Source organism: Benincasa hispida, chromosome 2 (assembly GCF_027475165.1).
Source record: "Benincasa hispida cultivar pf3 chromosome 2, pf3_genome.v1.1, whole genome shotgun sequence".
NCBI lineage: Eukaryota > Viridiplantae > Streptophyta > Magnoliopsida > Cucurbitales > Cucurbitaceae > Benincasa > Benincasa hispida.
Window position 1 is genome coordinate 54,444,049 of NC_143479.1, and position 27,552 is coordinate 54,471,600.

The window sequence follows — 27,552 nt, forward strand, 5'->3', positions numbered from 1 at the left end:
AATTTTCATATTTCATAGAACGGTATGAGTATGCCCCCGACTTGGAAGAAAATGTTCAAGACGGAACTTATGAAACCCTATTCATTTCTGAAGTTTGGGTTGTTCCGAATCCTATGTTACAACCCTCTGAAGGGATCGCTGTAGTTAACGACTAGCTAGTGCTGCCTACAAATGACAACATACACAACATAAGAATCTCACAGTTCAAATGGAGGAAACCGTAGGATATGTTGACACATTTTCTTCACCCACTCACTCTGAACTACTTTCCCATTCATCTTGTTATTGACCCATGCAAACATTTTTCGAATGGAGCAGTCGCGGTAAAAGTGACACGAAGTGGATCTCATGATGTAAACTCTTGGAGACATGAGAGCTAAAAGTGATATATCGTATATATTGTTAATCTCCCATTCAAGTGTTCTAAATGTTTGGATATTCTTTTACTTAGGTGTATTATGGCTAATTAAAATAACCTAAGTCTATGTGGTTTATCCAAGTATAACATTCATATTTGGATTTTAACCTACGATGTCTAGGTGATAAAACAGTTTTAAAACCTCACACCAGAGTTGAAATTGGCTCCTACCTAATTTAGGGTTATCAGTCAACCAAACATGCATTTTTAGAAATTCACCCACAAAACTCAAATTAATGTTAATTGAGTGCTTAAATCATGCTCTGATACCAATTGATAGAGTAGTCATGCAAAATGTGGAAGCAATTAAAATCAATAAGCACTCTAATTACACTTAATTTGAATTTAAAAGCATGCATGGAGATAGAATTCAAAAGAGGGTTTTTAGAATATATTACCTTTGATGAAACTCTTCAAATTCTTACTCCTCTTCACGAAATTGACCTTCAAAATCAAAGTAGACCACCACAAGGAACTTCTCTACTATCCTCTAACTCAGATTGTGTGGTGGAAACACTAAATTGAGCTCAAAGGAATTGAGAAGGAAGAGGGTTTGGAGAGAATACTAAATTTCAGAAAAACCAGTATGCATCCTCTTTTAAACGCTGAACTTCAGAGTATTTATGTACATAATTCATGCAAACACTCATTTAAACATCAACACTTCAATCAACATCAATGGAGTGAATTAGATGTTGAATTTTGGATAATTCCACCTCAAACTCCAAAAGAGTTGGATATTTCTTCTCAAATTTAAAACCATTTTAATTTTAATTTTTATTTATTTAATTTTACCATTAAAACTAAATTTAAATAAAACCAAAAAATTTGATTCTAAAATTGAATTTCAAAATTTCAAAATGATTTATTAATTTAATATCAAATATTAAATTAATAAAATACGTACTTTAAGCATGAATCCTATTCATGCAATTCAATATTTAAATCAATATTTTAATATTCTAATCTCTTCAATTACGTTTAATTTTGATAAATTAAACGTTTAATTATATCAAATACAATTAATCAAACCCTAAATTGAATTTGAACACTTCAAATTCAAAACCCTAATTTTGAATTTGAACACTTCAAATCCGCTCAATTCACTAATTCAAGATATAAATTTATGAGCTAGTAGAGGAACCTTATGAACCTACAGATTGTGAGCTCAAACGATTTGAGATTAACTGACTAAACTCTTTAGATCGAGTTAATCAATATTTGTTAACTACCGAGACATACCACTATAGCTCGATCGTTGCACTCTCCTCACTGTAGATATATTTCTGTCCACTTTAACCATAAAAACAGTAAGTCAATCCTTCACAGGTCGTTTGTATTTATAGCTAGGTCAAAATTACCGTTTTACCCCTGTAAATACATCTTGCTCCTTAAGCTCCCACTGAATCTCTATTGAATAATTGGTTTATAGTCCAACTAATAAATCATGACCCTCTCGATCATGAGAGGGCGGGGCCCCGTTGTTTAAGACCAGGAATCAGTACTTAAGAAAACAACCTATTTGATAACCCTAAATTAGGTAGGAGTGAATTTCATCTTGCAGGACTATGTCCCCAACTATTTATCCGGTCTTATCCCCAAAATGGGAGGCTTATTGAGCAGTGTTGTTGGACTATTCTTACCTATGCAGATCAAAGGATAATCCCGAATAAATATGAGTTCATAATTAGCTCAAGATTAAGATCGAGTTACCCTAGGTCATCGAATTTGAAAAAGTTAGTTTTAATAGTAAACGACCATTATAAGAAAAAGTGACTATTTCAAGGTCCGATCTTACGCAAACATCCTTTGCATAGAATGTCTCCACTCGCATGTCTCCACATGAATGATTCTGGGATCACATCATTTGTATCAGTATATAAAGTGGGCCGTGCCCAATAGTGTTACCACAATGAGGTACCCAATCTCATCCATATACTTATAGATCATTTTGGCTATATACTAAAACTCGATTTACTTTTATATCTCAACATAAAGTTAAAGTATTCATATTATAGCCATGAATTTGTTTATTGGATATTTATAATAGAATGCAATATCAATAACATTTTATTGAATGAAAAAACTCAATAATACTTTTATTGATAAATAGAATATGTTTCTAACATTTACGAACTGCTAGTTTTAGGACATTTCCAACACCTATCACATTATGATGCTTAAGGTAGTATAAGAAGTGACTAATTCAACTAAGTACAAAAGAATTAAGGTTGAGTCTTTCCTTTGGATATTACTTACTTCCCTCTCAGGGTGGTCGAATGAGGCTACTTATAAGTTTTTCTTTGACGCACGTCCCTGATTATGCGTAACGTTGGCCGTGTCATGGACGTTTTTTGCGCTCGAGGTTGTAGGGTGTCGGTCCAAACTCGATTCAATTATTTTTCAGTTGGTAATATATCCATAAACTCGACTAGTCACCCCAAACCTCAAGACATTGATATTTTTCCTTTGGGATGCTGTTTCCCTATGCCTATTCCCGATATCCTATAAACTTAGTCCATCCATGGACTTTAGCCTTATCTTGGACAACTTTCGTCACAAAGAAACCTCTTATAATTAAATACAAAATTGAAAGGAACCTATTACCCAATTTATCCAATTCAGTTTCAAAAGTTTAGGACCAAAATTTATTTTAACATATTTTTCTTCGTATGTAGATTAGATGGACCCTAAACCCGTTACCCATCACCGAGGGCGTCCACTTTATTCATCGGAGCTCAGGTTACATGAACGTCGGAGCTCCGTCAATCAATGGCGATCAACAAGCCTGCTGCTGCAAATTCCGACTATGAACGCATCGTTATTGCATCCGCCATAGCCTCACGGCTTCTTCTACTATTCTTAATCGTCTTCTGGCGCTCTCTCCTCAGCCCTTACGACACTTCAGCATCTCTTAATCCTGCATGCTTAATCCACCCATCTTCTTCGCCTCCCCCCGAACAACCAGTTCTTTTTCCTCGAATTGGCTCCGCCATTGAGAGCAGCATTGTCTGGGACGGCGTCCACTTCGTCCGAATCGCTCAGTGCGGTTACGAATATGAGAAGTCCTACGCTTTCTTGCCCCTTCTCCCTTTCTGCATTTCCCTCCTGTCCCGCACAGGTTTGCTAATTATACTTCCATTCGTTGGTTTTTTTTTTTTGTTTTGGTAATTCCGTTGTTTATTTGGTTATTTTTGTTGATTGTATTGGTTGTGCTGTAGAATCATATGTTCTTACAGTTGACTTGAGGTAGTTTATGAGCAATTGCTGATGTGCTTCGTAATTTTGCTACAGTATTGTTGCCTTTGGTTCCAGTAATTGGGCATAGAGCTATATTGGGAATATCTGGATATCTAATCAATAACATTGCTTTTGTGCTCGCTGCACGTTATCTTTTCAGGTGGGTTTATTGAGATTACAAGTTTTGGCCAGTAATTCTTTGGTTTATATTCCGATTTTTCAAATGGATGTTTGACTTAGTGAATTATGGGCGATTAGCTATTCATCTGCACTTGTACTTTGTTGGTTAAATCCTGACGTCTTTTACCTGGTCGCTCTAACAGGCTTTCACTTATTATTTTGAAGGATGCGGAAGCAGCAATGCGGGCTTCAATTCTATTTTGCTTCAATCCTGCTTCTATATTTTATTCATCGTTGTAAGTGACCTTTTCTTTTCATATCACTTTGTGCTTAAAAAGTTTAGATGATTATGGACCATACTTTCAATTGCAGATATACTGAGAGTTTATACTCGCTATTTTCATTGGGAGGATTATATCACTTGATGAGTGGCAGAAATAGTGTTTCTGCTCTTTGGCTTGCTCTTTCTGGCTGTGCTCGGTCTAATGGAGTGCTTAATGCTGGTTATATCTGTTTTCTGACTATGCATTGGGCTTGTGATGCTCTTTTGTTGAAGAAATGTATCCGTGTAGGTGTCCTTGCTTATTGGTAGATGATAGATTTTATATCTCTTGGTTAAGTCATCTTGGTAGAAAAGATGTAATGCATTTATTTAAATTTTTTATGTCTTCAATTTATTGGTCAAATTTCTTTCCTCAGTTTTCCTTTCATGATGTAGATTTCTTTGTGCTTTTATACAAGAGAGAATTGAGTCGTGAACTATAGTCTTGCTTTTGGTGCCTTCTGTAGTTATTCTCTTTTAGATATTGGCAAAACTCTTCTGGAGTACTTTTATGTAAGCTCTTGGGAAATTTTTAGGAGACCTCATCTGCTCTTTTATAATCCTTCATTTTCTGATGGAGCTGGTCCTTTTACCCTTCTTTTTGTTAGGAGATTTCTTTGGAAGTTGGGTTCTTGGATGGTATATTTGGTCAGAGAGAAACAGAAGAGTTTTGATTGGTGTAGAGGGGTCTTAGGTAGAGGTTTAGAGTTTGTCCCATTTTGATACTCTTTGTGGCATTTTGCGACTACTTTAAGTAGAATTTCGTTGTTCTTGATGGTGTCAACAATTGGAGATCCCTTAATAGCTAGCTTTTGGGGTGTGTTTTTCCAAGATGCTTAAGTACCTACATGTTGTTCTTAGGTTGGTGTTTTTTTTTTTTAAAAAAATCTTTTTTAGATAGACAAATTTTTACATTTATTAGAAGAAGAGTACAAGAGACAATGGAAGGACCTATAGATAACATCGTGCTTAGTTGGAAACCCTTTCTTTAGGGAGGTTACTTTTGTGGGGTTTTTTATTTTTTATTATTTTTATGTCTGTATATTCTTTCGTTTTTTTTCTCAATGAAAGTTGATTTTCTTATTTAAAAAAAAATTGAAAAAGAAAAGGAAAAAAAGCTTCATCTAGGAAAGAAACTTAAGAACATAATCCTGTATTGTTTAGCTATGATAAACAAAAGGAAGATGATGATGTCATATTCTAACTTCTTTCCATGGTCAGCAATGTAGCTTAATTAATAGTTTCTTATCTGTTCCAGCGGGCATTGCAGGTTCTCATTTCTGGAGCCTTAAACTGTGTCTGTATATTTGCTCCATTCATTGCGTTTCAAGCATATGGGTATTACAATATTTGCAGTGGACACACACCAGATGAAATGAGGCCATGGTGTAAAGCTAGGGTACCGTTGCTATACAATTTTGTTCAAAGTCACTACTGGTATTGTCTTTTTAACTTGCCCATTATTCCAACTTTTTATCAGTATTCTGTAGACCATAGGTGACTTTGTAGTTCTTTTCCAAATTTGCAGATAATCCTGTAATTCTTGGGTTTCTCGTATATAAATGCTTGAAATAGTTCGATATTGTAGGAACTTGTCAACAAGGAGAATCAGGTTACAAGAATCAGTAAATAATCTAACTATCAAATAGAATAACTCAATAATCCCAACTCTAGAGGATACTAATTATACTTTACGGGTGAGGAAAAGAAATTGTAAATTTTATGAATATTTAAGAAGAATGAATCTGTCAGGACTCAATAGAATAAGGTTTCCTCTCTCTGAATGAGTGCGTTATCATGTCTCTTTGTGGGCTTCAAATTTGAAGGCTTTTTGTAACTATTCTATAGGAGTTATTTTGCTTAGTTGGAGTCCTTTTTTATAGTGGGTTCTCCTCCTTTTTGTGGTTTTTTTTTTTTAAGCTCTTGTATTCTTTCATTTTTTTTTTCTCAATGAAAGTAGTTCTTTCTTATATTAAAAAAAGCTTCTCTTTTCATAAAGGAAGAATTATGAAGAATAGGATTCCAATCACTGCACAAAAATTCTAAAGGAATCCAAATTCATAACATTGCAAATGCAAAGTTATAGACAGCTTCCTAACATCCCCGGACAGGATGAATAGCAATCATATTCTGATGCTGCCATATCCATTAAGGAAGCCGTGAGATTACATGGCTTCCTTCTTCAATTATCTCTAATCATTACAAGATATTTGTGGGACTTTTGGAATGGTTGTTTACGATACAAGGACCAACCTGAGATTGTCAATAACTTCTAGGAGATCTATCTTAGGTGTTTTCGTAGTGAACAGCCACAAAAACGGAGACGATGGATTTCATGGGCTGAATGTTAGTGTAAGTCTTGGCATTTTTCTAATGTCATGTAAGTTCATTTAACTTTAACATTAACGAGAAAGATTTCAATCTATTCTCAGTGAAGATATTGAAGAAAATGATTTGTATGAACATCTTTTGAAGTATTTTTTTTGTTGTGTCAGGAAGTATGTGATCTTGGTAAGTTGAACGGGTGGGCTACTTTAGTTGGGTGTGAAGTAGGGTTGTTTCCTTCTTCTTACTTAGGTCTCCATGTGAGCCACAATCCCAAGAGCATTTTGTTTCGGGATCTTGTAGTGAGTAAGATTCATCAGAGATTCTCGTTTTGGAAAAGAGCTTTTTCTCGGAAGGTGGTGGATTTACTCTCATTCAATCTGTCTTGAGTGGTAGACTGATTTATTTCTTATCCCTTTTTAGGTTTTCTATGTCATTGAGTAAAATTCTAGAGAAACTTACGAAGGATTTCCTTTCGGAAGGGGTTGAGGAGGGAAAGAGTTACATTTAGTCAATTAGGATGTGATGATGTAACAAGTGGACCTTGGGAATTTAGGTAACTTAAAATGGCCGGTAACAAAGCCCTATTGGCCAAAATGGCTTTGACATTTTCATCATGAGTCTCAGACTTTATGGCACAAAGTCATTGCCAGTAAGTAGGGCAACTCCATTTTGAATGGCTCGAGTGGGGCAAAGGCACACTAGTAGCTTGTGGAAAGGTATCGATGAGGAAATTCCTTTCTCTTCTCTTTTTGTCCGTTGCTCGATGGGGGATGGGAGAGATACTTTTTTCTGGAAGGATCAATGGTTGAGGGATAGACCCCTCTACTCTGGTTCTTTGCACGGATGGCCTCAATTTGGAGGCTTCAATGAAAAATGGCCACATGTTGAAAAACAAATAGAAAGTGGCCTTCTGCTTGCGTCATCCACATGTGATTTTACCATTTCGCCCCTGAGATCCACCCATGCACTTGCCACTATCAAAGGAACTCGCTCCTCGATGGCTCGTCACTCTTTCCTCGATGACGAATCACCCAATACTCGATGCACAGTGTACAACGACTCCAACAGGTGCTATGTCCACCATACTCCATCATGCCACGTCAATACTCGATACTCGACGAAGTTATACTCGATCCTTTTGAATTACCCACGCCACGTTTGTCCTGCTTTGTAATTAATGCTTATGTATGAACATACACAAATTGGGGAATTTCCTAACAATTCTCACAATTCTTTTAAATCAATTTCTTGGAAAGTGAAGTAATTTTTTTTTTATTAACAAAGAAAAAACAAAACATTTGAAACACAAAAGAGAAAATCGAGCTCACTTTCCATCCAAAAAACCCACTTCACAAGACTTGAACTTGTTGACAAAAATCAAGTTATAAGGGCATTCAGATCATTGTAGACAGCTAGTTTCACACCTCAAGTAAATATGCTAGTTTTTTGCTCATGTTTTTTTACTTTTCCGACGTTCTGTGAGACTTACGAACGTAGTAAAGAGAACGAGTGAGTGTGAGTTTGTGAGTGTGCACTGAGACAAGCAAGTAGCTCCCAGTGGAGTGAGGATGAAGGGAGAGAAAATTATGAAATAGTAAGCATCGAGTATTGGGTGTTGAGTGTCGAACATCGAGTAGTGAGGAACGAGTACTTAACATAAACCTATTTTCCTAATTGCTCATTTTCCATATTGTTTTTCTTGAAATGTGGAAAAGTATCTATTAATACATTATGGTGGTACATGAGATGACGTAGAAGAACGCTATACTGGAGACCATTTGAAGGGTTTGCTAGTTTCGAGTACATTGGCGTATAATGAGTTGGTAAATCTAGTATATGAGATCATGCAAATTAGTTCGACAGAGTTCAAGATTATAATGAGAGTGACATATAAGATGGATATTGATTCTCCTCCATTATGCTTAATGGGCGATGTTGATGTTCAATTTCTCCTCTCAGAGTACGATCGTACTAGATCTCAGGTATTTGCAAGTCTTGAGGAAATACAAAAAATAAATCACAAGGCAACATTTGATTACATAGAGAGAGAAGACCAACCCATGTGTGGAGCGGATGTCAATGAGCATGATGTTTGTCCATCGATAGTCTCATTGGAAAACGACAACATCAATGATAATATAGCAAACGAATTGCATCCGAATGTGACAATAGAAGAGGTTGGGAATGGCATCGGGGTTGAGACTTGTATAAATGAGAATGTGACGATAGAAGAGGAAGAGGTGGGAATGAAGAATAGCCAACCCCAATTGTATTAGGGAGCGGTCCTTCTGTTGTGAATGCAGAACAACCAACTCCGATTCTGTCAAATGATTTTGGCTATTTTGTTGGGAGTGTGCCTTGCCAAAATCCGCACAATGTACCATATAGTAGTAATGCTAGAATGGAGGACTTGATCATGCAATCCCAGTCTTCCTGTAGGGTTGGTGGATATCGTTGAAGTAGGTTAAATTTTCTTCAACGAGAATGATGTGAAGCTAAGATTAGCAATGTTGGCCATTATCAGCATTATTTTGTTCGGTAGTGAGTAGATACATTCCCACCTTAGGAATCAGGTACAACATTATATTCAGTCGGGTTGCAACCTTTTTGGCAATCGTTGATTTGATCTTGTATGCGCACACCTATAAGAATAAAAAAACATAAAAAAGTAAGCATTCTGTTAAATACTCGAGACTCGATACCCGATACTCGATTTGGAGGCCCAAATGAAAATTGGCCACCTATTGAAAAACAAATAGAAAATGGCCTTCTACTTGCATCATCCAAGTGTGATTTTACTACTTTGCCCCCGAGATCCACCTGTGCGTCTGCAACTATCAAAGGAACTCGCTCCTTGATGGCTCGTCACTCGTTCCTCAATGACAAGTCACTCGATACTCGATGCACGGTGTACGATGATTCTGGACAGGTGCTATATCTACCATACTCGATTATGCCACATCATACTCAATACTCGAGAGAGTTATACTCGATCTTTGAAAACTTTTTGAATTCTTAACTCCAACTTAAAACGATTGAATTCTATTATTTCAGCACTTCAACTCATTCACTCAGTCTATTTGCACAAGTTCTCTCTCGTCTTTCGAGTCTATATCCCAAGATGACTTCACCTCTTGAATCAAAATTCTCTCTCGATTCTCTCTGTATCAAGTAACATTTGTCTCTTTGTTTATATTTTGGTCCAATATTCTTTTTTTTGCATTTGCTTGTTCCTTGATACTTGATCGATACGGTTTTCCTTCGTTTTCATTTTGGTTTTTGATGAAAAAAAGAGAAGAAGAGAATGCACAAGTTTAACGTGGAAAACCGTAGAACAGGGAGAAAAAACCACAATAGGAACTGATTTTTTATTATTTTCTGATATCTAATTACAAGAAGACTGCTCAAATAAATAGACAAGTAGGAAGCCCTAGGTGCATGATAAATTACAAAATCGCCCCTAGGGTAAATATTTATTTTCAACAGTTTTCATATCTTGCATGTTTGGTTGGAGTTGGAATTTTTTCCGTTTCGATTTTCATGGTTTTAGTATTTCGGATCGTCTACGATTTAGGGTTTGAGTAGGATTAGTTATGAAGGTGGAAAATTAAATCGAATGCTCGATAATCGACCATGGAGTCACATGTAGCGAACAACAGACACTATGTAGCATGTATCGTGTATCGAGTATCAAGTATCATGTATCAAGTATCGAGTATTTAACAGAATGCTTACTTTTTTGGTTTTTTTTATTCTTACTAGGGGTGTTCGTGGGTTGGGTTGGGTTTAGGGATATTTTAGGCCCAACCCTATGGTTCGGTTTGTGCATTTTTGTAACCCAAACTAACTCTTGTTAAATTATGAACCTGAACCAAACTAACCCATAAAAAATGGGTTGGGTTGGTTCGGTTCCATCGGTTCCCTTTAAAAAAAAAAAGCTTGGAATCACCAATAAAAAACACATAAGATTTCACAATCCACAAGAACAATATCCAAAATCTATTATAACAAAACAAGTCTCCAAAATTCACAAGAAAGACCATAATGTCTACAAAATTCAAAATATAGGCAACAATGTTTTCAAATGTCTACAAAATCCATAAGTAAGACTATAATGTGTACAAAAGTCTTCAAAATCCAATAGATTTCAACGACCCATAAATGATCCTGACAAAACTTGCTCCTTGAAGAACCCTAAACAAGATTTAAACAATAAATTATATAAGAAGACTATCATAATTTCAATATATTAATATAGATTATAGAGTAAATATATAAAAGATAACACTACTTGATAAAACTTGATCACAATTTTCCAATTCTTCAGTTTGTGGTGTAAGATCTAATAACATCGGCTTTGCATGTAGCCAATTTTGTGTACATATTAAAGCCTCCACAATCTTAGGACTTAAAGAACTTCTAAAAGAGTCAAGTATTCTACCTCCTGTACTAAATGTTGATTCAGAAGCAACGGCTGCCACTGGTACGGGTAAGACATCTCGAGCAACTTGTGATAAAATTTTGTATTTAGGAGCATTTAATTTCCACCAATTCAAAATATCAAAATTTTCTATCAGATCTTCATTAGGTTCTGACAAATATCTCTCCACATCATTTCTTGTTTCATTCAAATTTTTCTCTTTTCTTCTTCGTTTGTATTCCAACTGTAAATCCATTTCCATGTCATCACAATCCTCACTTATTTCAACTATGTGACATGGTTGTTCAAAAGCATAACCACTTGAATCACATTGTTCTAGCAACTCCATCCCCATGGATACTTATGAAACAAAAGGACACATAATCCAACTTATATCATGGATCAAGTACAATAGCTAGAAACAACACTTTGTTCATCTTGTCAAGAGATCCCCAAGACTTATCAAATTTCATTCTCATATTGGAAGTCATAGTATATATCACACTATTTACATTTTGGCTCCAACTTATTAAACGTCGTTGAATCCCACAAAGTTCATGAAAAAATGTATTAGAAGTGACATAAGTTGAGCCACTAACCTTCAATGTAAGATCATAAAACATCTTCAAAAATTTGACAAATGTTCGAACCTGGTTCCAATCGGCTAAGGTCGGTGGTCCCTTTCTTTCCTTTCCATTCTCATCTTCAGTAAAGTGATGTACAAAATCTTCATTCGCTTCTTCTAAACATTGAAAAGCCTTTTCAAATTTTAAAGCATGATCAAGCATCAAATATGTTGAATTCCATCTTGTAGACACATCCAGACAAACAAGGGCTTTAGATTCAATCTTTTCATGTCCAACACAATCTAAAATTTTTTTCAATTGCTTAGGAGAAGATCTAAGATATCTTGCAACATTTTGTACACTATCTATCGAATCATGCAATTCTTTCAATCTATCATTGACAATCAAGTTCATAATATGAGCACAGCATCTCATATGCAATAATCCACCATCCAAAATAAGAGACTTCCAAATCTTTAGTTTTCTCTTCATATATGAGATTGCTGAATCATTTGAAGTTGCATTATCAACAGTAATTGAAAAAACTTTATCAATACCCCAATCCAATAAACAACATTCAATTACTTTACCAATTGTTTCTCCCTTATAATTAGGCACTTGACAAAAATTCAATATTCTTTTCTGTAAATTCCATTCAGAATCAACAAAATGTGCTGTAAGAACCACATAATTAATATTATGTAAGGAAGTCCAAGTATCTGTTGTTAGGCTCACTCTTTGACCACTTTTGATTAAAGTTGATTTCAACAATCTTTTTCATTCACATACAGCTGATAAATATCCCTAGCAATTGTGATTCTTGAAGGAATGTCAAACTTAGGACATGCAATATTACAAAATTTTTTAAACCCCTCTGTCTCTACAAATCTAAATGGTACCTCAAATAATACTAGCATCTTAGTACATGCATTTCTAACTCTTTGTCGACTAAAGGCAGGAGACAAAAAATTCATATTGATAGCACCTTTAGCATCAGTTTCATTCAGTTGAAATTTTAGTATGGTTTGCCCTTTAGGTTGCTCTCTAAATGGATAATTTTTGCATTGTTTTCGCAAATGCTTCCATATCACTATGGAAAGCTCAATTCATGTGTTGAAAAAAACTTCATTTGCCTAATCCAAAAGAAGGCAGAGGTAGTTTTAGTGAAGTCTAGACCCATCAGTTTATCTATTATTGTCTATAAGATTATAGCTAAAGTTTTTGTGGAAAGACTTAAAAAAATCATGCCTAGCTTAATAAGCCCAACTCAAAGTGTATTCATTGAAGGTTGGCAAATCCTTGACCCGATTCTAATAGCAAAAGAGGCCGCAGAAAACTACAGAAGCAAGAAGAGAAAAGATTGGATTCTAAAACTCGATCTTGAAAAAGCCTTTGATAGAGTAGATTGGGAGTTTCTTGAAGAAATCCTTCATGGAAGAAACTTCCATCCCAAATGGATTTCTTGGATTATGGGTTGTATTTCTAATCCAATGTTCTCCATCTTCATAAATGGAAGACCAAGAGGTAGAATTAAAGCCACAAGGGGAATTAGACAAGGGGACCCCCTCTCTCCCTTCCTATTCCTTTTGGTTAGTGATCTACTAAGTGTGTTGGTTGATAGAATCCGGGAAAGAGGCTTGTATGAAGGCTTCGTGGTTGGAAAAGACAAAGTTCAGATCTCCATTCTTCAATTTGCTGATGATACTTTGCTATTTTGCAAATATGAAGATGACATGCTAGATATTCTTCGAAAATCCATTGCACTTTTTGAGTGGTGTTCCGGGTAGAAGGTTAATTGGGAAAAATCCGCCATATGTGAGATTAATATAGAAGAAAACAAGTTGAGGGCAGTAGCTTCAAGGCTGAATTGTCAACTAGCACACCTTCCTTTCTTATATTTGGGCCTCCCCCTAGGAGGACATCCAAAAAAAGTGGAGTTTTGGCAGCCGGTTATTGACAAAGTGCAGAAAAAACTTGATAAATGGAGAAGATATAATTTATCAAGGGGAGGAAGACCTACTCTTTGCAAATTAGTCCTCTCTAATCTACCAATTTATTACACGTCCTCCTTTCTGATGCCTGAAAAGGTGGTTTTAGCCTTAGAAAGAATCATAAGAAATTTCTTCTGGGAAGGTCACAAAGGTGGTAAGATAAACCACCTATCGAAATGAGAGTTTGTATCTTAAAAACAAGAAGATGGTGGACTTGGGCTGGGAGGTCTAAGGCTAGGAACTTGGCCCTTTTAGCCAAATGGGGCTGGCGGTTTATGCAAGAACACATCTCCTTGTGGAGACAAGTTATCACAAGTATTCATGGCAGCAACCTCTTTGGATGGCACACTTCCGGTAAGGTACATTGTAGCCTTCGCAACCCTTGGATCAGCATCGCAAGATCATGGATGAAAGTGGAGGTATTGGCAACTTTTAAGTTAGGAAATGGAAGCAGAATTTTGTTTTGGCAAGATCCTTGCTGGATTATACTCCTCTTAAAGACAGATTCCCAACCTTGTTTAGTTTAACCACCAACCCAGACAGTTCAGTCTCAAACCATTGGGATTTTCATACTTCTTCATGGTCCATCAACTTCAGAAGATTATTAAAGGAAGAAGAGATCTTAGAGTTCCAAAATTTGTTAACCTTGGTGTTCAAGAAAGAAGTTAATATTAGCCAAGATACTCGCACTTGGTCCCTAGAAGCTAATGGCTCCTTCTCAGTTAAATCACTGGTAAACCACCTTTCCTTGGCCTCACCACTCTTACCTTGCCTTCAAAAAGCTCTTTGGAAGTCCAACAACCCTCGGCGAATTAATATAACAGTGTGGATAATGCTTCTCGGAGCTCTTAATTGCTCCTCTATCGAAACTGCCTTCCCTATATATTTCCCCCAATTGGTGTGCCCTTTGCAAATCAGCCAAGAAAGACCTCCAACACCTTTTCTTTGATTGTATTTTCACCACTAATTGCTGGAGAGCATTCTTCAAATGCTTCACCACTTCTTGGGTCTTCGACAGCACCTTCAAAGGCAACGTACAACAGTTACTTTCTGGACCATCCCTCAAGAAAAGTTCAAATTTACTATGGATTAATGGAACAAAAGCATTGTTGGCTGAGATTTGGTTTGAAAGGAACCAAAAAGTGTTCAATGATAAGGAAACTCCTTGGTTTGCTCGGTTTGAGGCTGCAAAGCTTAATGCTTCTCTTTGGTGCTCCCTATCTAAATATTTTGAAGCTTACTCCGTACAAGATATAAGTCTAAATTGGCAGGCATTCATTCAACTGGACAACTAGTTTCAGAAGTCAGTGAATGACTCTTTAAATTCTTGTGATCGAGATTTTTGTCACTATTGTTGTATTTGTTTGGTCTCGATGTTTTGTAGCTACAGTTTGAGAAGCTTCTATAAGTTCTTGTTTGATAGTTCATAGTCTTATTGGTAGCTTTATAAGGTTCCCTTTGTAATGTTGGATATGATAAGGGCGCTAAGGGGTTGTCAACCTAATTGAGATGCCCGGATGCGCCTGCTGATCCTTTGGTTTTGTCTTTTGCCTTTATTTTCAAGTACACATCTCCTGTACTCTTTTTTAATGAATAATAAAGGTTGTTTCCCTTTCAAAAAAAAAAAAAAAAATGCTTCCATAAGGTACGAGTTCCAAATGAAGAAGTGTCACAAACATAATCTTTATCACAATAGTTACATTTGCATCTTATACCTTCGGTGTTAGATCTTTCCATTTTTGTAAAGTGATCCCATACTGAAGATGATGGCCTAGTTGGTTTTCTCTTGCCAATGACTGTCATTTTCGATGGTTTAGAACATGCATCGGGAATATTTATAGGTGGTGATTCATTGTTGATCAACTCACTATTTTCCATCTACAATATTAACAAATAAAGAAAAAAAAAATTGTGAGCATTGGTGAACCATGAGGAATAAATAATTAAATATATATATAAAAAAAGAGTTTAATGGCTAATTAGTAACCAATGAGGCTGTGAAGGTGTGAGATTTCAATGTGAAGATGACACTGAAGAGGAGATGGAAACACAATGGCAACCGGAGAGGAAGATAATGGCTGACTTCCACGGGATATGAAACCCAATGGGATTCGATAGTCGGACTCGGACGGAGAGGGGCTAGGGAGATATGAAACCGGAAAGGCAGAAACCCAATGGGTAGGGAGATATGAAACTGTAGCGGAAACCCAATTGGAAATGTGACGAGTGACGGTCAGAAGACAGAAACTGAAAGGAAAGAAAGGAAATGGTGCTGCCGAGTGAGTGACGCTGACGAGTGAGGAGTGACGGACGGCTGACCTACGATACTGAGATTTAATATTATGAGAAGTGAGAAGTTGAAACGTGGAGAAGAAGGAAACCAAAACGACCTCCAATCTCCAAGGGCCACGTGTCGAAAAGGGAATGGCGCATTGATGTTGATCGTGATCGCTGCAAGGCTATTTGCCATTTGGTTTGGGCCTTTTGGTTCTTGGGCTGGAAGGTTGATCACTGAAGGGTTGGGCCTTCTGAATCTTGGGTCGGTTCGGTTCGAACCGAATTTTTTTCTACAAACCCACGAACCGAACCGACCTACTTTGGTTTATTAAAAAAAAAAACCCGAACCGAACCAATTTTTTTTTTAACCAACCCAAACCAGCTAGGTTGGGTTGCTCGGTTTTTTCGGGTTTTCGGTTTTTTTTAACACCTCTAATTCTTATATGCAGTATGGCTAGACAATTTAAGATTCTTCCCCAAGATCGTTTCCTAGGCCAAGCAACCAGTCTATCCTCTCACATTGGGACGACTAACAAGATAATGAAAGAGAAGCTTATCCCACTCAACTTGCCCTCTTCAAGAAGACGACATTTGGATGATTTGTAGACATGGACATTATCTTCAACAACCCATTGGTCCACTACATTTTATTTAGGGAGGTTAAAGACGATAGGAAGGATTTAATGATGTTTGATCTGAATGGTACGATTGTAACATTCTCCAAAGAAGACTTCCTGTTGGTGACGGGATTGTAGCGGTCACCTAATCCAGTAGTTGTGAGGAGGGTTAAAACACCTGGACTATTGCGTAATAGGTACTTCAGGAATGATTTTGCAGGGGACAATCACATTGGTACCTTAGAGTTAGTGTACAAGGAGACGAAGGCCAATGTCTACAAGAACTTATTAAGTGATGTGGAAGATTTGGATAACTTCACAACAGCATCGATTGGGGAAACGTGATATGATAGATGACGTTACTTGGACTGCAAAGAGGATTGAATGGTAAGGCTGGGAATTATAAGAAAAGGTCCAATAACAATAAGAGCTACATTGTCAAGTACAACCTATCGGGGTTTCCGCATGCATTCCAGGTAATATCTATTCCTTGGCCTTTTTAGTTTCAATATCGGTTACTACTTTTTTTTGTTTTATAATCATTTATTAATTATGGTAGGTGTGGGCATACGAGATCATATCAACAGTTGCCAGAAAAGTTGCAACCGGACTGAGTAGTAATATCGTACCTCGATTCCTGAGGTGGGAGTGTACCTACTCACTGCCGACCAGAATAATGTTGATAATAACCAACATTGCTAACCTCATCTTCACATCATTCTTGTTGAAGAAAAATTGACCTATTTCAACGGTATCCACCAACCCTACAGGAAGATTGTGGTTGCATGATCAAGTCCCCCGTTCTAGCGTTACTACTAGGTGGTACATTGTGCAGATTTTGGCGAGGCACACTCTCAACAAAATAGCCAAAATCATTTGACAGAATCAAAGTTGGTTATTCTTCATTCACAACAGAAGGACCATGTTGTGTGGTGGAATGCCATCGCAAAATGATATGCGATGTCTTAATCACGCTACCAGATGATAGATGCGATGCTACAAAATTCACTGTAGAATGCCAATCAATGCGTTCATGTAGTTTATGCGTGTCACAAGTTTTCTTGCGATGAAACCAAGTATAATTCCACCGCAAGTTTCTTAAAATGATCCAAGGTCGAACACAGGGATTTGCGATGCTAATGCGACAATGATGTGATATATGCGACCGTAAACAAATTAAGATTGTGAGGTGTTGAAGAGTAAAATGCGATGATAAATGAACAAACAGGTAAATAAATCTGAAGTTGTGTAAGGTGTGTGTGAGAGAATGCGATGACAAGTCTTGTGGATAGAATCAGAGTGAGAATGGGTTTGGGGAAAAGAATATCGCAAGTTTGTCAATCCTGTTGAGGGTGCAACTAAGGTTCCATCTTCCCTTGGCTTACACCTCTCGGTGATCGCCTGCGTCACCATATCTCTATGATGAGCAGGGATGGACGTTTCCGAACGCAAGGTTGTTTCCATCTCTAGAAATACTTCTTGTTTTAGTTAACGCATTCTATCAACCTTCTTTCGAGAGGTGCATCTTCATTTCTGCTCTCGCAGGTGAAGATGCCATTGAGCATGCGTTAAATAAACTTAGCTGACTTCTTCAACATGGATTGACTTACTCGCTCAATCCTTCCCCCACACCCTGGAGGTTTAGTGACTCATGGTGAAAGAAGTGGGAGATGAATGCGTTGTGGTGAACAAAAAGATGAAGATGAACATGAACATGATAATGATATTAACTGGTAAAGATAAAGCGTTTGTTACAGAAATGAAAGACAGGAAATGAACAACAATCGATGAACGGAAAGTAAGAACAGTTGAGAGCAACGTGTCAATGTCTTGGCACGGATCCCGATCGGAGCTATTTTCTTGTCGGCGTTATGGAGGAATGAGGTGGAGAACTTCCTTCTCAGGAAAGTTCTCGAGGGAAGAATGTCCCTTACACAGAACTTCTTTTCGTCTCTTTTTCCGTGTGTTCCCCCCCTTTGTGTTGAGTGTTGATGTTGCTATTTATAGACTTTAGCACCTCTTGCGTCAGTGGTCCCGTTTTGAAAAGTTAATTTTTCCTGTCGAGGCTTGGTGGGAATGTCCCTTCTGCTCCACGTTTAATTTGTCAGGTTGTACATCAGAAAAGCTGTACAATTTCATAAATCCCCAAGAATGCGTTACTCCTTTTGTCCACGAGGAATCGTCACATGCGGTGATACCTGTTACCTGCAAAACAAAGATTTGGACATCCTTTTTGCCATCGCAATGCGGTTAGCGGGTGTGTTTCCGATACTTTTACAATCTTTGCATTTCTAAGCCAATTTTAATATGTTTGACGCAACTTTTCCTTCCTATTGCCGCATATTCTAAGTAAGATGATATAAATAACGTGTGTTTCTACCAGTTATCAGATCGCTCCTTAAAACAACTGGAGTTGGTTGTTCTTCATTCCCAGTCTCTTTTTCTTCTATTGTCACATTCTCATTTACACAAGTCTCAACCTTGGTGTCATTCCCAACCTTTTCTATTGTCATATTCAGATGCAATACGTTTCTTATATTATCATTGACGTTGTCGTTTCCCAATGAGATTACCGATGGACAAACATCATGCTCATTGACATCTGCTCCACACATGGTGGTCTTCTCTCTCTGTGTAATTAAATGTTGCCTCGTGATTTATTCTCTGTATTTCTTCAGGACTTACAAATATCTGAGGTCTAGTACGATCGTACTCTTAGAGGAGAAATTGGACATCAACATCGTCCATTAAGCATACTGGAGGAGAATCAATATCCATCTTGTTTGTCATCCTCATTATAATCTTGAACACTGTCGAACTAACTTGCATGATCTCATATACTAGATTTACCAACTCATTATACGTCAATGTGCTTGAAACTAGCAAACCCTTCAAATGGCCTCCAGTATAGCATTCTTCTGTGTTGTCTCATGTACCACCATAACATATGAATAGATACTTCTCCATCCTTCCAAAAAAATAATACAGAAAGTGAGCAAAGTTAGGAAAATAAGTTTATGTTAAATACTCGCTCCTTGCTACTTGATGCTCAACACCAGATACTCGATGCTTACTGTTTCATAGTTTTCTCTCCCCTCATCCTCACTCCATTGGGAGCTACTCGCTTGTCTCAGTGCATACTCACTCGTTCTCTTTGCTACATTCGTAGGTCTCACACAACGTCGGAAAAGTAGAAAACGTGAGCAAAAAACTAGCATATACTTACTTGAGGTGTGAAACTAGTTAGTCTACAATGATCTGAATGTCTTTATAACTTGATTTTTGTCAAAAAGTTCAAAATTTGTGAAGTGAGTTTTTTGGATGGAAAGTAAGCTTCGCTTTTCTCTTTTGTGTTTCAAATGTTCTATTTGTTCTTTGTTAATTAAAAAAATTAATTCACTTTTTAAAAAATTGATTTGAAAGAATTGAAAGAATTGCGAGGATTTTCCCAATTTGTGTATGTTCATATATGAGCATTAATTACAAAGCAGGATGAACGTGATGTGAGTAATTCAAAAGGATCAGTATAACTTCGACGTGGCATGATCGAGTATGGTGGATATAACACCTGTGGATAGTCATCATACACCGTGCGTCGAGTATCAAGTGACTCGTCATCGAGGAACGAGTGACGAGCCATCGAGAAGTGAGTTCTTTTGTAGTTGCAAGCGCATGGGTGGATCTTAGGGGTGAAGCGGTAAAATCACACGTGGATGATGCAAGCAAAAGGCCACTTTCCATTTGGTTTTCAATAGGTGACCACCATTTTTCATTAGGGCTCCAAACTGAGGTCATCCGTACAAAAGGCACCTCTACTCTTTGTTTCCTCATTTATTCTTTTTATATTTGGCGAAGAACCATTTGATAGAGGATGTTGTCTCATCCTAAAAACTTCCCTTCGTCTTTTTTGGGGTTTACTCATCTTTCTTTGATTGGGGAGTCTTGTTGTACTAAGAGCGAATGTTCGTATTTGGAGTCTTAGATTGTCCGAATGTTATTCATGTAAAGTTTTTTTTTTTTTTTTCCCTGTGTAGTTAATCTCTCTCCCAGGAGTGGCTTTGTCTCACTATGGAAAGTTAAAATTTCCAAGAAAGTTAAGTTTTTCTGTGCAATATGTTTTCCATAGAAGAGTTAACACCTTGGATCAAGTGTCGAGGAAGGTGGCTAATTTGATTGCAATAGGTCTTGACCATATTCTTTGGAGATGTTATCTTGCTTAGGGGCTGATTGGGGGCCCAACATGAGATGGTATATCCCCACATCCTATATCATCTCAGTGTTTGGAGGCCCATTATCCTCTCACCAATTTTAATTATTTGTGGGCCCATTTTCAGAACGTGTTTCGTATCTCACCGTCATTTTCTTTCTGTGTATCGTATATCATCTCAGTGCTTGAACATACTCGATCGTTCATACTCGATCAAAACTCTCCAGACATTAGAACTCTCTAGACATCAGAACTCCCCACATCTTATATCATCTCAGTGCCCCAAACAGCCTCTTAGGTTGTTTGGAGTTATTTTGAGGGAAATTTTGTTTATGCTAGACTAGGCATTGAGGTTGCAATGAGATGATTGAGGAGTTCCATCCCATCCTTTCATGAGAATGAAAGGTTTTTGTGGCGAGTCAGGATGTGTGCGGGTTTATGGGACCTTTGGGGAGTGAGGAACAACGCATGAGAGATTATCAAGTGTGGTTCTGTGTAAGTTTTAATGTTTCTTCATGAGCCTCTATTTGTGAAACCTTTGTATAATTACCCTTTAGATCTATTTTTTTATTTGATTGGAGGCCCTTATTTTAAATTGTCTCCTTCTTTCAAGGGTTTTATTTTTATATGCCCTTGTATTATTTCATTTTCTCTTCATGAATGCTTAATAACATAATAACACAACTTTGAGTTTTTTTTTATCACACACTCAAATCGGAATTTGGATCTTTTTAATTTAAGGCACTGGTAGTTTTCAATGAAGCAGGCGCAGGAAAAGAAAGTTTGTGGAATTAATTGATATGCAATTGGGAAATATTATTTGATTTTCAGTATTCTTTACAAACTATTGTGAAAAGATAATACGTTCAAAATATTCACTTTGTTTTAGAGATTCACTATGAACCTTTTTTTAGATTTTGTATTATTTATATTCTAATTGACGTTGCTATATGCTTTTTTGAACATCTTGCGTACATCTTTTGGGATGGCAGGGGAGTAGGTTTCTTAAGATATTTCCGGTTCGAACAGCTACCAAACTTTCTACTTGCATCCCCAAGTTTGTCTTTGGCTTTTTTCTCAATTGTTCACTACGGAAAGTCAAAGACAAAGCTTTTATTCTCAGTGGGCTTCCAAGCTACGGCTGATGATAGAAATTCTGCGGCCATGCTTTACTTTCCAGAACGTGTTTCAAGGTCAAGCATACCCCATCCCACGGTGGCATCTTCCTCTGGATTACAAGGTACTGCTTATTAAGTAATGGCAACGCAACAAGTTTTTGTGTTGTCTGAGTGGGTAGAAGTTTTGAATTGGACTAGTTTCTTGACTTTCTATTGTTGTGCTTTGTTGCAATTTTCAATGCACCTTAAGCTATTATTCATAGGAAATCAGAATCTTAGACGAAGAAAGAAGATTCTTGGACAGGATTCTGCTGAGCTTCCATTAGAGGATGAACCATCCAAGGGGCCAGGATACTTTTCTGCTCTTGTTCTTCCATTTATGCTACATATGGGTTTTATGGCTGCCACAGCATTTTTTATCATGCACGTACAGGTTTGGCTCCTCTCCAAAATTTGTATTCCTTTCAAAAAAACATATATAGCGTGTGCTGAAGAATATCATTTGCTTACTTCCTGTTATTTCATGTGCTAATTTTATTTTTCTGCATAGCATTATCATTTGCATTATAAATCTAGTTTCAGTATATATATGTGTGTACATATGTATGTATATATGCACATATATATGTATGTATATATATTACATATGTATATATATTAGTTGCAGATCTTGAAAACTGTCGAGTAATTTTGAGTTTGGGACCCATTGGTCCTATGAGGCAGTTCTCAAATTTGAACCAAATGAATTTTGAGAAGTGTTTTTTAGATAAACAATAGAATTAAAAATTTAGGGCAATTACAATGGGTAGTACTTTTAGGGCTAGTGATTAACTGTATAGCTACATTTTAAAAGTTGCAAATAAAGCTAAATTTATTAGTGATAGACACTATTATTGATAGACTCTTATGAGCGATATAGGTCTATCATTTATATTAAATTTTTTCTTTAAATTTTCTTATTCATGTTTCTTAGGGTTATATATGCTAAAACTATTGTTCATATTGTATTAATATTACATAGTGAATTAGACTTCTATATTTTAAAGAATGGATAATATTTTTACATTATTCTTCAAACTAAGCTTCTGTAAATTCGGCATAAGCCCTCTTCTATTAGCAGCAAACTTAATTTTATAAAACAGAAAACCAAAACTAAATGGTTATCACTTATCAAATAGTCCCCAAGTTATTCAATCCCTAGCAAAATGATTCAATGAAAACATTCCAACTTTCATGTCTTTTTAAGCTTAGTATCTCATAGTTTGGAACTCGACAGGTTGCAACACGATTTCTCTCTGCAAGCCCTCCTCTGTATTGGTTTGCCTCATACATTATGGTTTCTCCCGATCGCTTTAAGCGATGGGGATATATTATCTGGTCGTACTCTGTTGCTTATATCCTCCTCGGCAGTCTGCTCTTTTCGAATTTCTACCCTTTCACATGATTAGTTCTTGCAGCAAAAAGACACTTCAGCTTTGATATGGAAGCATCTGGTTGCTGACGACCGTGCCATTGCTTCATAGTCCAAATTTGACTGTTTTGTATTAGAAAAAATGGTTAGAACTAGAGCCATAGAGTGTAGATGCTGCTTTTTTGAGGCACAAATGAAAGAAACTGGGATTTGAAGCTATTCTAGTTAGCTTTTGTTATAGTTGTGCTTCATTGTAATTCATGCACTGACGAACTCTATGAGCAGAACCCGATGGTGCACTACTAGGTAGAATAGTTCTCAATCTTATACGGTTGAAACTGGATTGTTGGGTGAGTTTATCAGCTTCGAAGGAAGGGCCTTGATTGATTGTTTGCTTGAATTAGCAGCTTCTAGATTTGTTTATAACTCGGGAGTTAATCAGGACACAGATTTTTATCTTTGATTTTGTAGTTTGAAAGATTGGGAGAATTCTGTGAGTACAAGTTATTTAATATGGTTGATACAATGTGAGTACTTGTCTCTTTTTAAATAGTTATAACTTAGAAAGTACCCTTGCATGTAATATTTGACTTGCGAGGATAATGACCAAGTTGAATAATTCCTTGTGTTTGAAATTGTTCTTGGGTAGAGTTTTGAAATAGAAAGCTTTCCTTTTAAGTTTTAACCTTTAGTTCATTCTTTTTAGAAATAGAAAGATTTCATTGAAATAAAGGAAGACCCCTAGCACCTAAAGGTGATTTATACGAGAATTTCAATTGAAAACTAAATAGAAAAGACCAAAGTTCTTAAAAGGATGACCAATTTTGCACCAATAAAAAGTAGTAGACGATGCAAATCAATAAAAAAGAACCAAAAGAAGAGAGAATCTCTAAAAAGTTATTTGTTGTGCTTGCTCCATAAAGTCTAAAAGAGAAAGCTTAAAGAATAGCCTATGAAACTGTCTTCTTTAAAATAGTTCTTTTTTAGTACCAAAACTTTGTACATTTAAAAGTGATAATTTTAGTTCCTTAGGACCGTTTGAGGCAGTTGGTGAATTGAATTATTTTAGTTTACTCCATGTTTTGGAACACCGGATATAATAGTGATGTATACAACCATTTATAACCTACTATTAAGTATAGTAAATACTATTTCAAAATTCTCTTTAGTATAATATTTATTATTTGCTATAACATTTACAGTTTTTCACTTATTCTCTTTTCTTCTTTGTTATAGTGTTTATTATTTTCTACCCAAACAAAAATAGTTTTCACATCAAATACAAACAAATATAATCCAGACTAGTCTGCACCCAAATACTAACTATTATAACTCACTGATTATAATAATCAATTCATCGCTCCAAAAATTCCCTTAATTTTTATTTTTCTCCATCAAAATTTTAAAATGACAATTTATTCACTACACTTCTTAAAACATAACCATAAACTTGTATTCAATTAATTTCAATTGTGTATAAAATAACGTTAAAATATGCAAATATAGGCCAAAATAGTTATATTTTTTAAAGTATAGGGACTAAACCAACTAAAAGATCTAAAGTCATGTTTGTTAACTTTTTTCTTATTTTTAGTTTTTTTTTAAAAAAATTAAATTTATAAACACTACTTTCACCTCCAAATTTCTTATTTTGTTATCTATTTTTTATCAATGGTTTAAAAGAACAAGCCAAATTTTGAAAACTAAAAGAAGTAGTTCTTAAAATTTTGTTTTTGTTTTTTAAATTTGATTAAGAATTCAACTATTGTATACAAGATGCAAATCGTTGTAGAAAATAGAGAGAAAATAAGCTTAATTTTCAAAAACCAAAAACAAAAAATGAAATGGTTACCATAAATATTTTAAGCATACCTAAAAGAATTAGTAGGTTACATCGGAGAAAATTGTTTTACTTCTACGTCCGTTGAGTCCCCTCATCAGTTTAAGCGACTGCTAGAAACTTTGTTAAATATCTCTAAAAAAACGTTTCACACTGAGATATTCTTCTAAAAGCCACGTCCTAATCAAGATTAGAGATCGACTAGTTTCAACCTTCAACACTGTACAAAGAAGTTGAGATATAATAATACAAAGAGAGTTGAGAAATATCTCAAACAGAAGGCCCAGATCTAAGCACTCTCTCTAGTTTCTCAGCCTTTGTGTAATCATTTTCATTGAGAGGCCCAGCAGGGAATGGAGTAATTTCCACAATAAGATGTGGAGTTGGAAGCTCATCAAACAAAGCTCTCACATTGTTGCAACAAACACTCTCCCCATGAGCACTTTCCCTCCTGATTTGACAACCCTACAAATGACAAACCTCTACGTCGTGATCAATGTCTTTGAGAATAATCATGAACTCGAATGAAAAAAGGAACGGTTTGTGTGTGTGTGTGTGTGTGTTTGAAGGGTGAACAAGATGGATAGTAGACATCATATGGAATGCAAATGAAGGAATGAATTCTAGGCTTGTTATTAGATTTAGAACCTTGTGAGATGTGGCATCAATGAAGTGGTCATCGTCGGAAAGGAGGGATGCAATGGCTTTAAGAAGACGTCGTCCTTCGGATTTTGAAGGCACCCGGTAGTTCCTTCTGAGGGTTCCCTTTGTGGTAGGGTGCCATTTGCTCACTAGTTTCCTTTTATCAACTGCTTCATCCACTGTCAACGAACACAAGAAAGTAGAACATTCATTCATCCACTGCCAAATCCAGATGTTGATGAAATAAAAAACTGAAAAGTGAAAAGGTTTTAATTCTTTTTGAAAATCATGAACAAGTTCCTAGAACTCAAGGACACAGTTGTACAACCCATGGAACATATCCAATTCAAGTAAGATTGTGTAGATCATTAACAAATTCCTTAGGCCACACCCTTTAGTTTCAGATACAAAACTCTAATCTAGCTATATTATTCAATTCAACAAAGCTACTATAAGGTGCAAAGAACAGAATCAAAGAATAACAGTAAATTAGCATCCCAAACTCTAGGATCAAATTAAACATAATGTTGTAAGCAGGGTTGAAACATTAGAGCTGCAAGTCCCTCTAATAAACATGGAACAACTCTAGAACATTCACAAAGATCATTAAGAATCATAGACGGTCTGCCAGGCCTAGGATTCAAGACTTTTTCTTTTATAGGATACAAAGATATTACTAAAGGGAAACTCTAAAACGGAGATCCCCATCAAATAGAGTTGCAAAGTATAGCTGCCAGTCCAGCACTCAAGTTTCAATAGAAGAAAGACTTAACAAAGCCCCAAAGTATTACTTCCAACAATGTTTTACATTCATAAGTAATTGCTAGAACTTTTTCTATTAGTCTTTTGTACTCTATCAAACAAAAGAAGTCATTCAATATCAATTATATGGAGTTTCAGCTATATAATTTGTAGAATTTAGTCCCTTCCTTTAATTCAAAACCAAAACAAAAGGCAATGCTGATCCATGCATTCTTCAGTTCATAATAATGACATAACAGATTATGCTCAATTTGGTATGTTCATAAACTCCTTTTTCATAACCCACAAATCAATCAAGTTTAAAGATCACCCACAAACCTGGCTTTCCTCTTACACTCTCCAACCATTTAGAAAACCCCAAATCACTACTGCTCTCTCCATCAGCACTACCACCATAGGATAAGTCCAAATCTGGAAAGGAAGAACAAAAAAACACAAACATAAACACAAAATTTCCCAATAAAAACCAAAACCCAGAATCAGAAATGGAAAGAAACATTGAAAAGACATGAAAATCAGAAGGAAGACAAACCAGAGACAAGCGGGTTGGATTGAGATCCAGCAAGGCCAGCTCTTAGAAGGGCATAGAAAATGCAAAGTCTACCAGCCCACAAAATAGGAGCTTCGATGAGAGAAGCGTGAGTGGAGGAAGGGGAATTGAAGGTGCTGGAGAAGGATTTGTTGGATCGTGTTTTGTGGAAATGGAGGAAGGTTTTGAGGGCATTTTTGGCTTGGGTTGGAAAACCAGGGAAAAGGGTTTTGGGGAGAAGAAGATTGATGGAATGGAGAGAGTGAAATTGGAAGGGGAAAGTGGTGGATTGGTAAGGGGAAATGAGAGAAGGAAGCATTCTTGAATTGCAGACTGAGGAAATGCTCTAATCCAGGCAGTGGCAGTGTAGAGCGAAAGAGACGAGGAGGCTGTTAAGCCTTCTGGTCCTTAAACGCCGTCGTTTTAAGTCCTTCGGATTTTTTTTTTAAGTACAACATGAGGACAAAAACAACTTAAAAGACTAAGCAAATTAGAAAGAAGATCAGAAACCACTCTCGGAGGATGTGATCTTCAAGCCATATTGTTGAATATCCAAGCGTGGACGGCTAAGTCATGAGTGACATAGTTAAATCAAAAGAAAACTTGGGATAGAACTACAATAATAATTATTATTACAGACGGAATCAATAAAAGTCCGAACCTCATTCAAGTGTTTAATTTTTCTGACCAAGAGGTTCTAAATGATTTGAGAATCATTTCAACCCAAAGAGGAGAAATATCAGA

The 27,552-nt window shown here is 36.4% G+C and overlaps 2 protein-coding genes across 3 annotated transcripts; one reads left to right on the forward strand and one right to left on the reverse strand.

Moving 5' to 3' along the window:
- The first annotated feature begins 2,957 nt into the window (after positions 1-2,957).
- Positions 2,958-23,561, forward strand: LOC120072262 (transferases, transferring hexosyl groups). Of its 2 annotated transcripts, none has more exons than XM_039024690.2 (8): positions 2,958-3,539; positions 3,713-3,818; positions 3,982-4,074; positions 4,151-4,346; positions 5,359-5,537; positions 21,499-21,746; positions 21,888-22,057; positions 22,901-23,561. In XM_039024690.2, exons 1-8 carry the CDS (start codon positions 3,191-3,193, stop codon positions 23,066-23,068), a joined length of 1,509 nt encoding a protein of 502 aa, XP_038880618.1. In that variant the 5' UTR covers positions 2,958-3,190; the 3' UTR covers positions 23,069-23,561. The 2 variants fall into 2 exon arrangements, with proteins under 2 accessions (XP_038880618.1, XP_038880620.1); XM_039024692.2 differs by having other exon boundaries at positions 5,371-5,537.
- Positions 23,562-24,972: 1,411 nt separating this feature from the next.
- LOC120070805 (6,7-dimethyl-8-ribityllumazine synthase) lies at positions 24,973-27,351 on the reverse strand. Its single transcript, XM_039022688.2, has 4 exons — positions 26,812-27,351; positions 26,598-26,690; positions 25,524-25,696; positions 24,973-25,340 (listed from the first exon to the last, which is right to left on the reverse strand). Exons 1-4 carry the CDS (start codon positions 27,125-27,127, stop codon positions 25,146-25,148), a joined length of 777 nt encoding a protein of 258 aa, XP_038878616.1. The 5' UTR covers positions 27,128-27,351; the 3' UTR covers positions 24,973-25,145.
- Between the last annotated feature and the right edge of the window lie 201 nt (positions 27,352-27,552).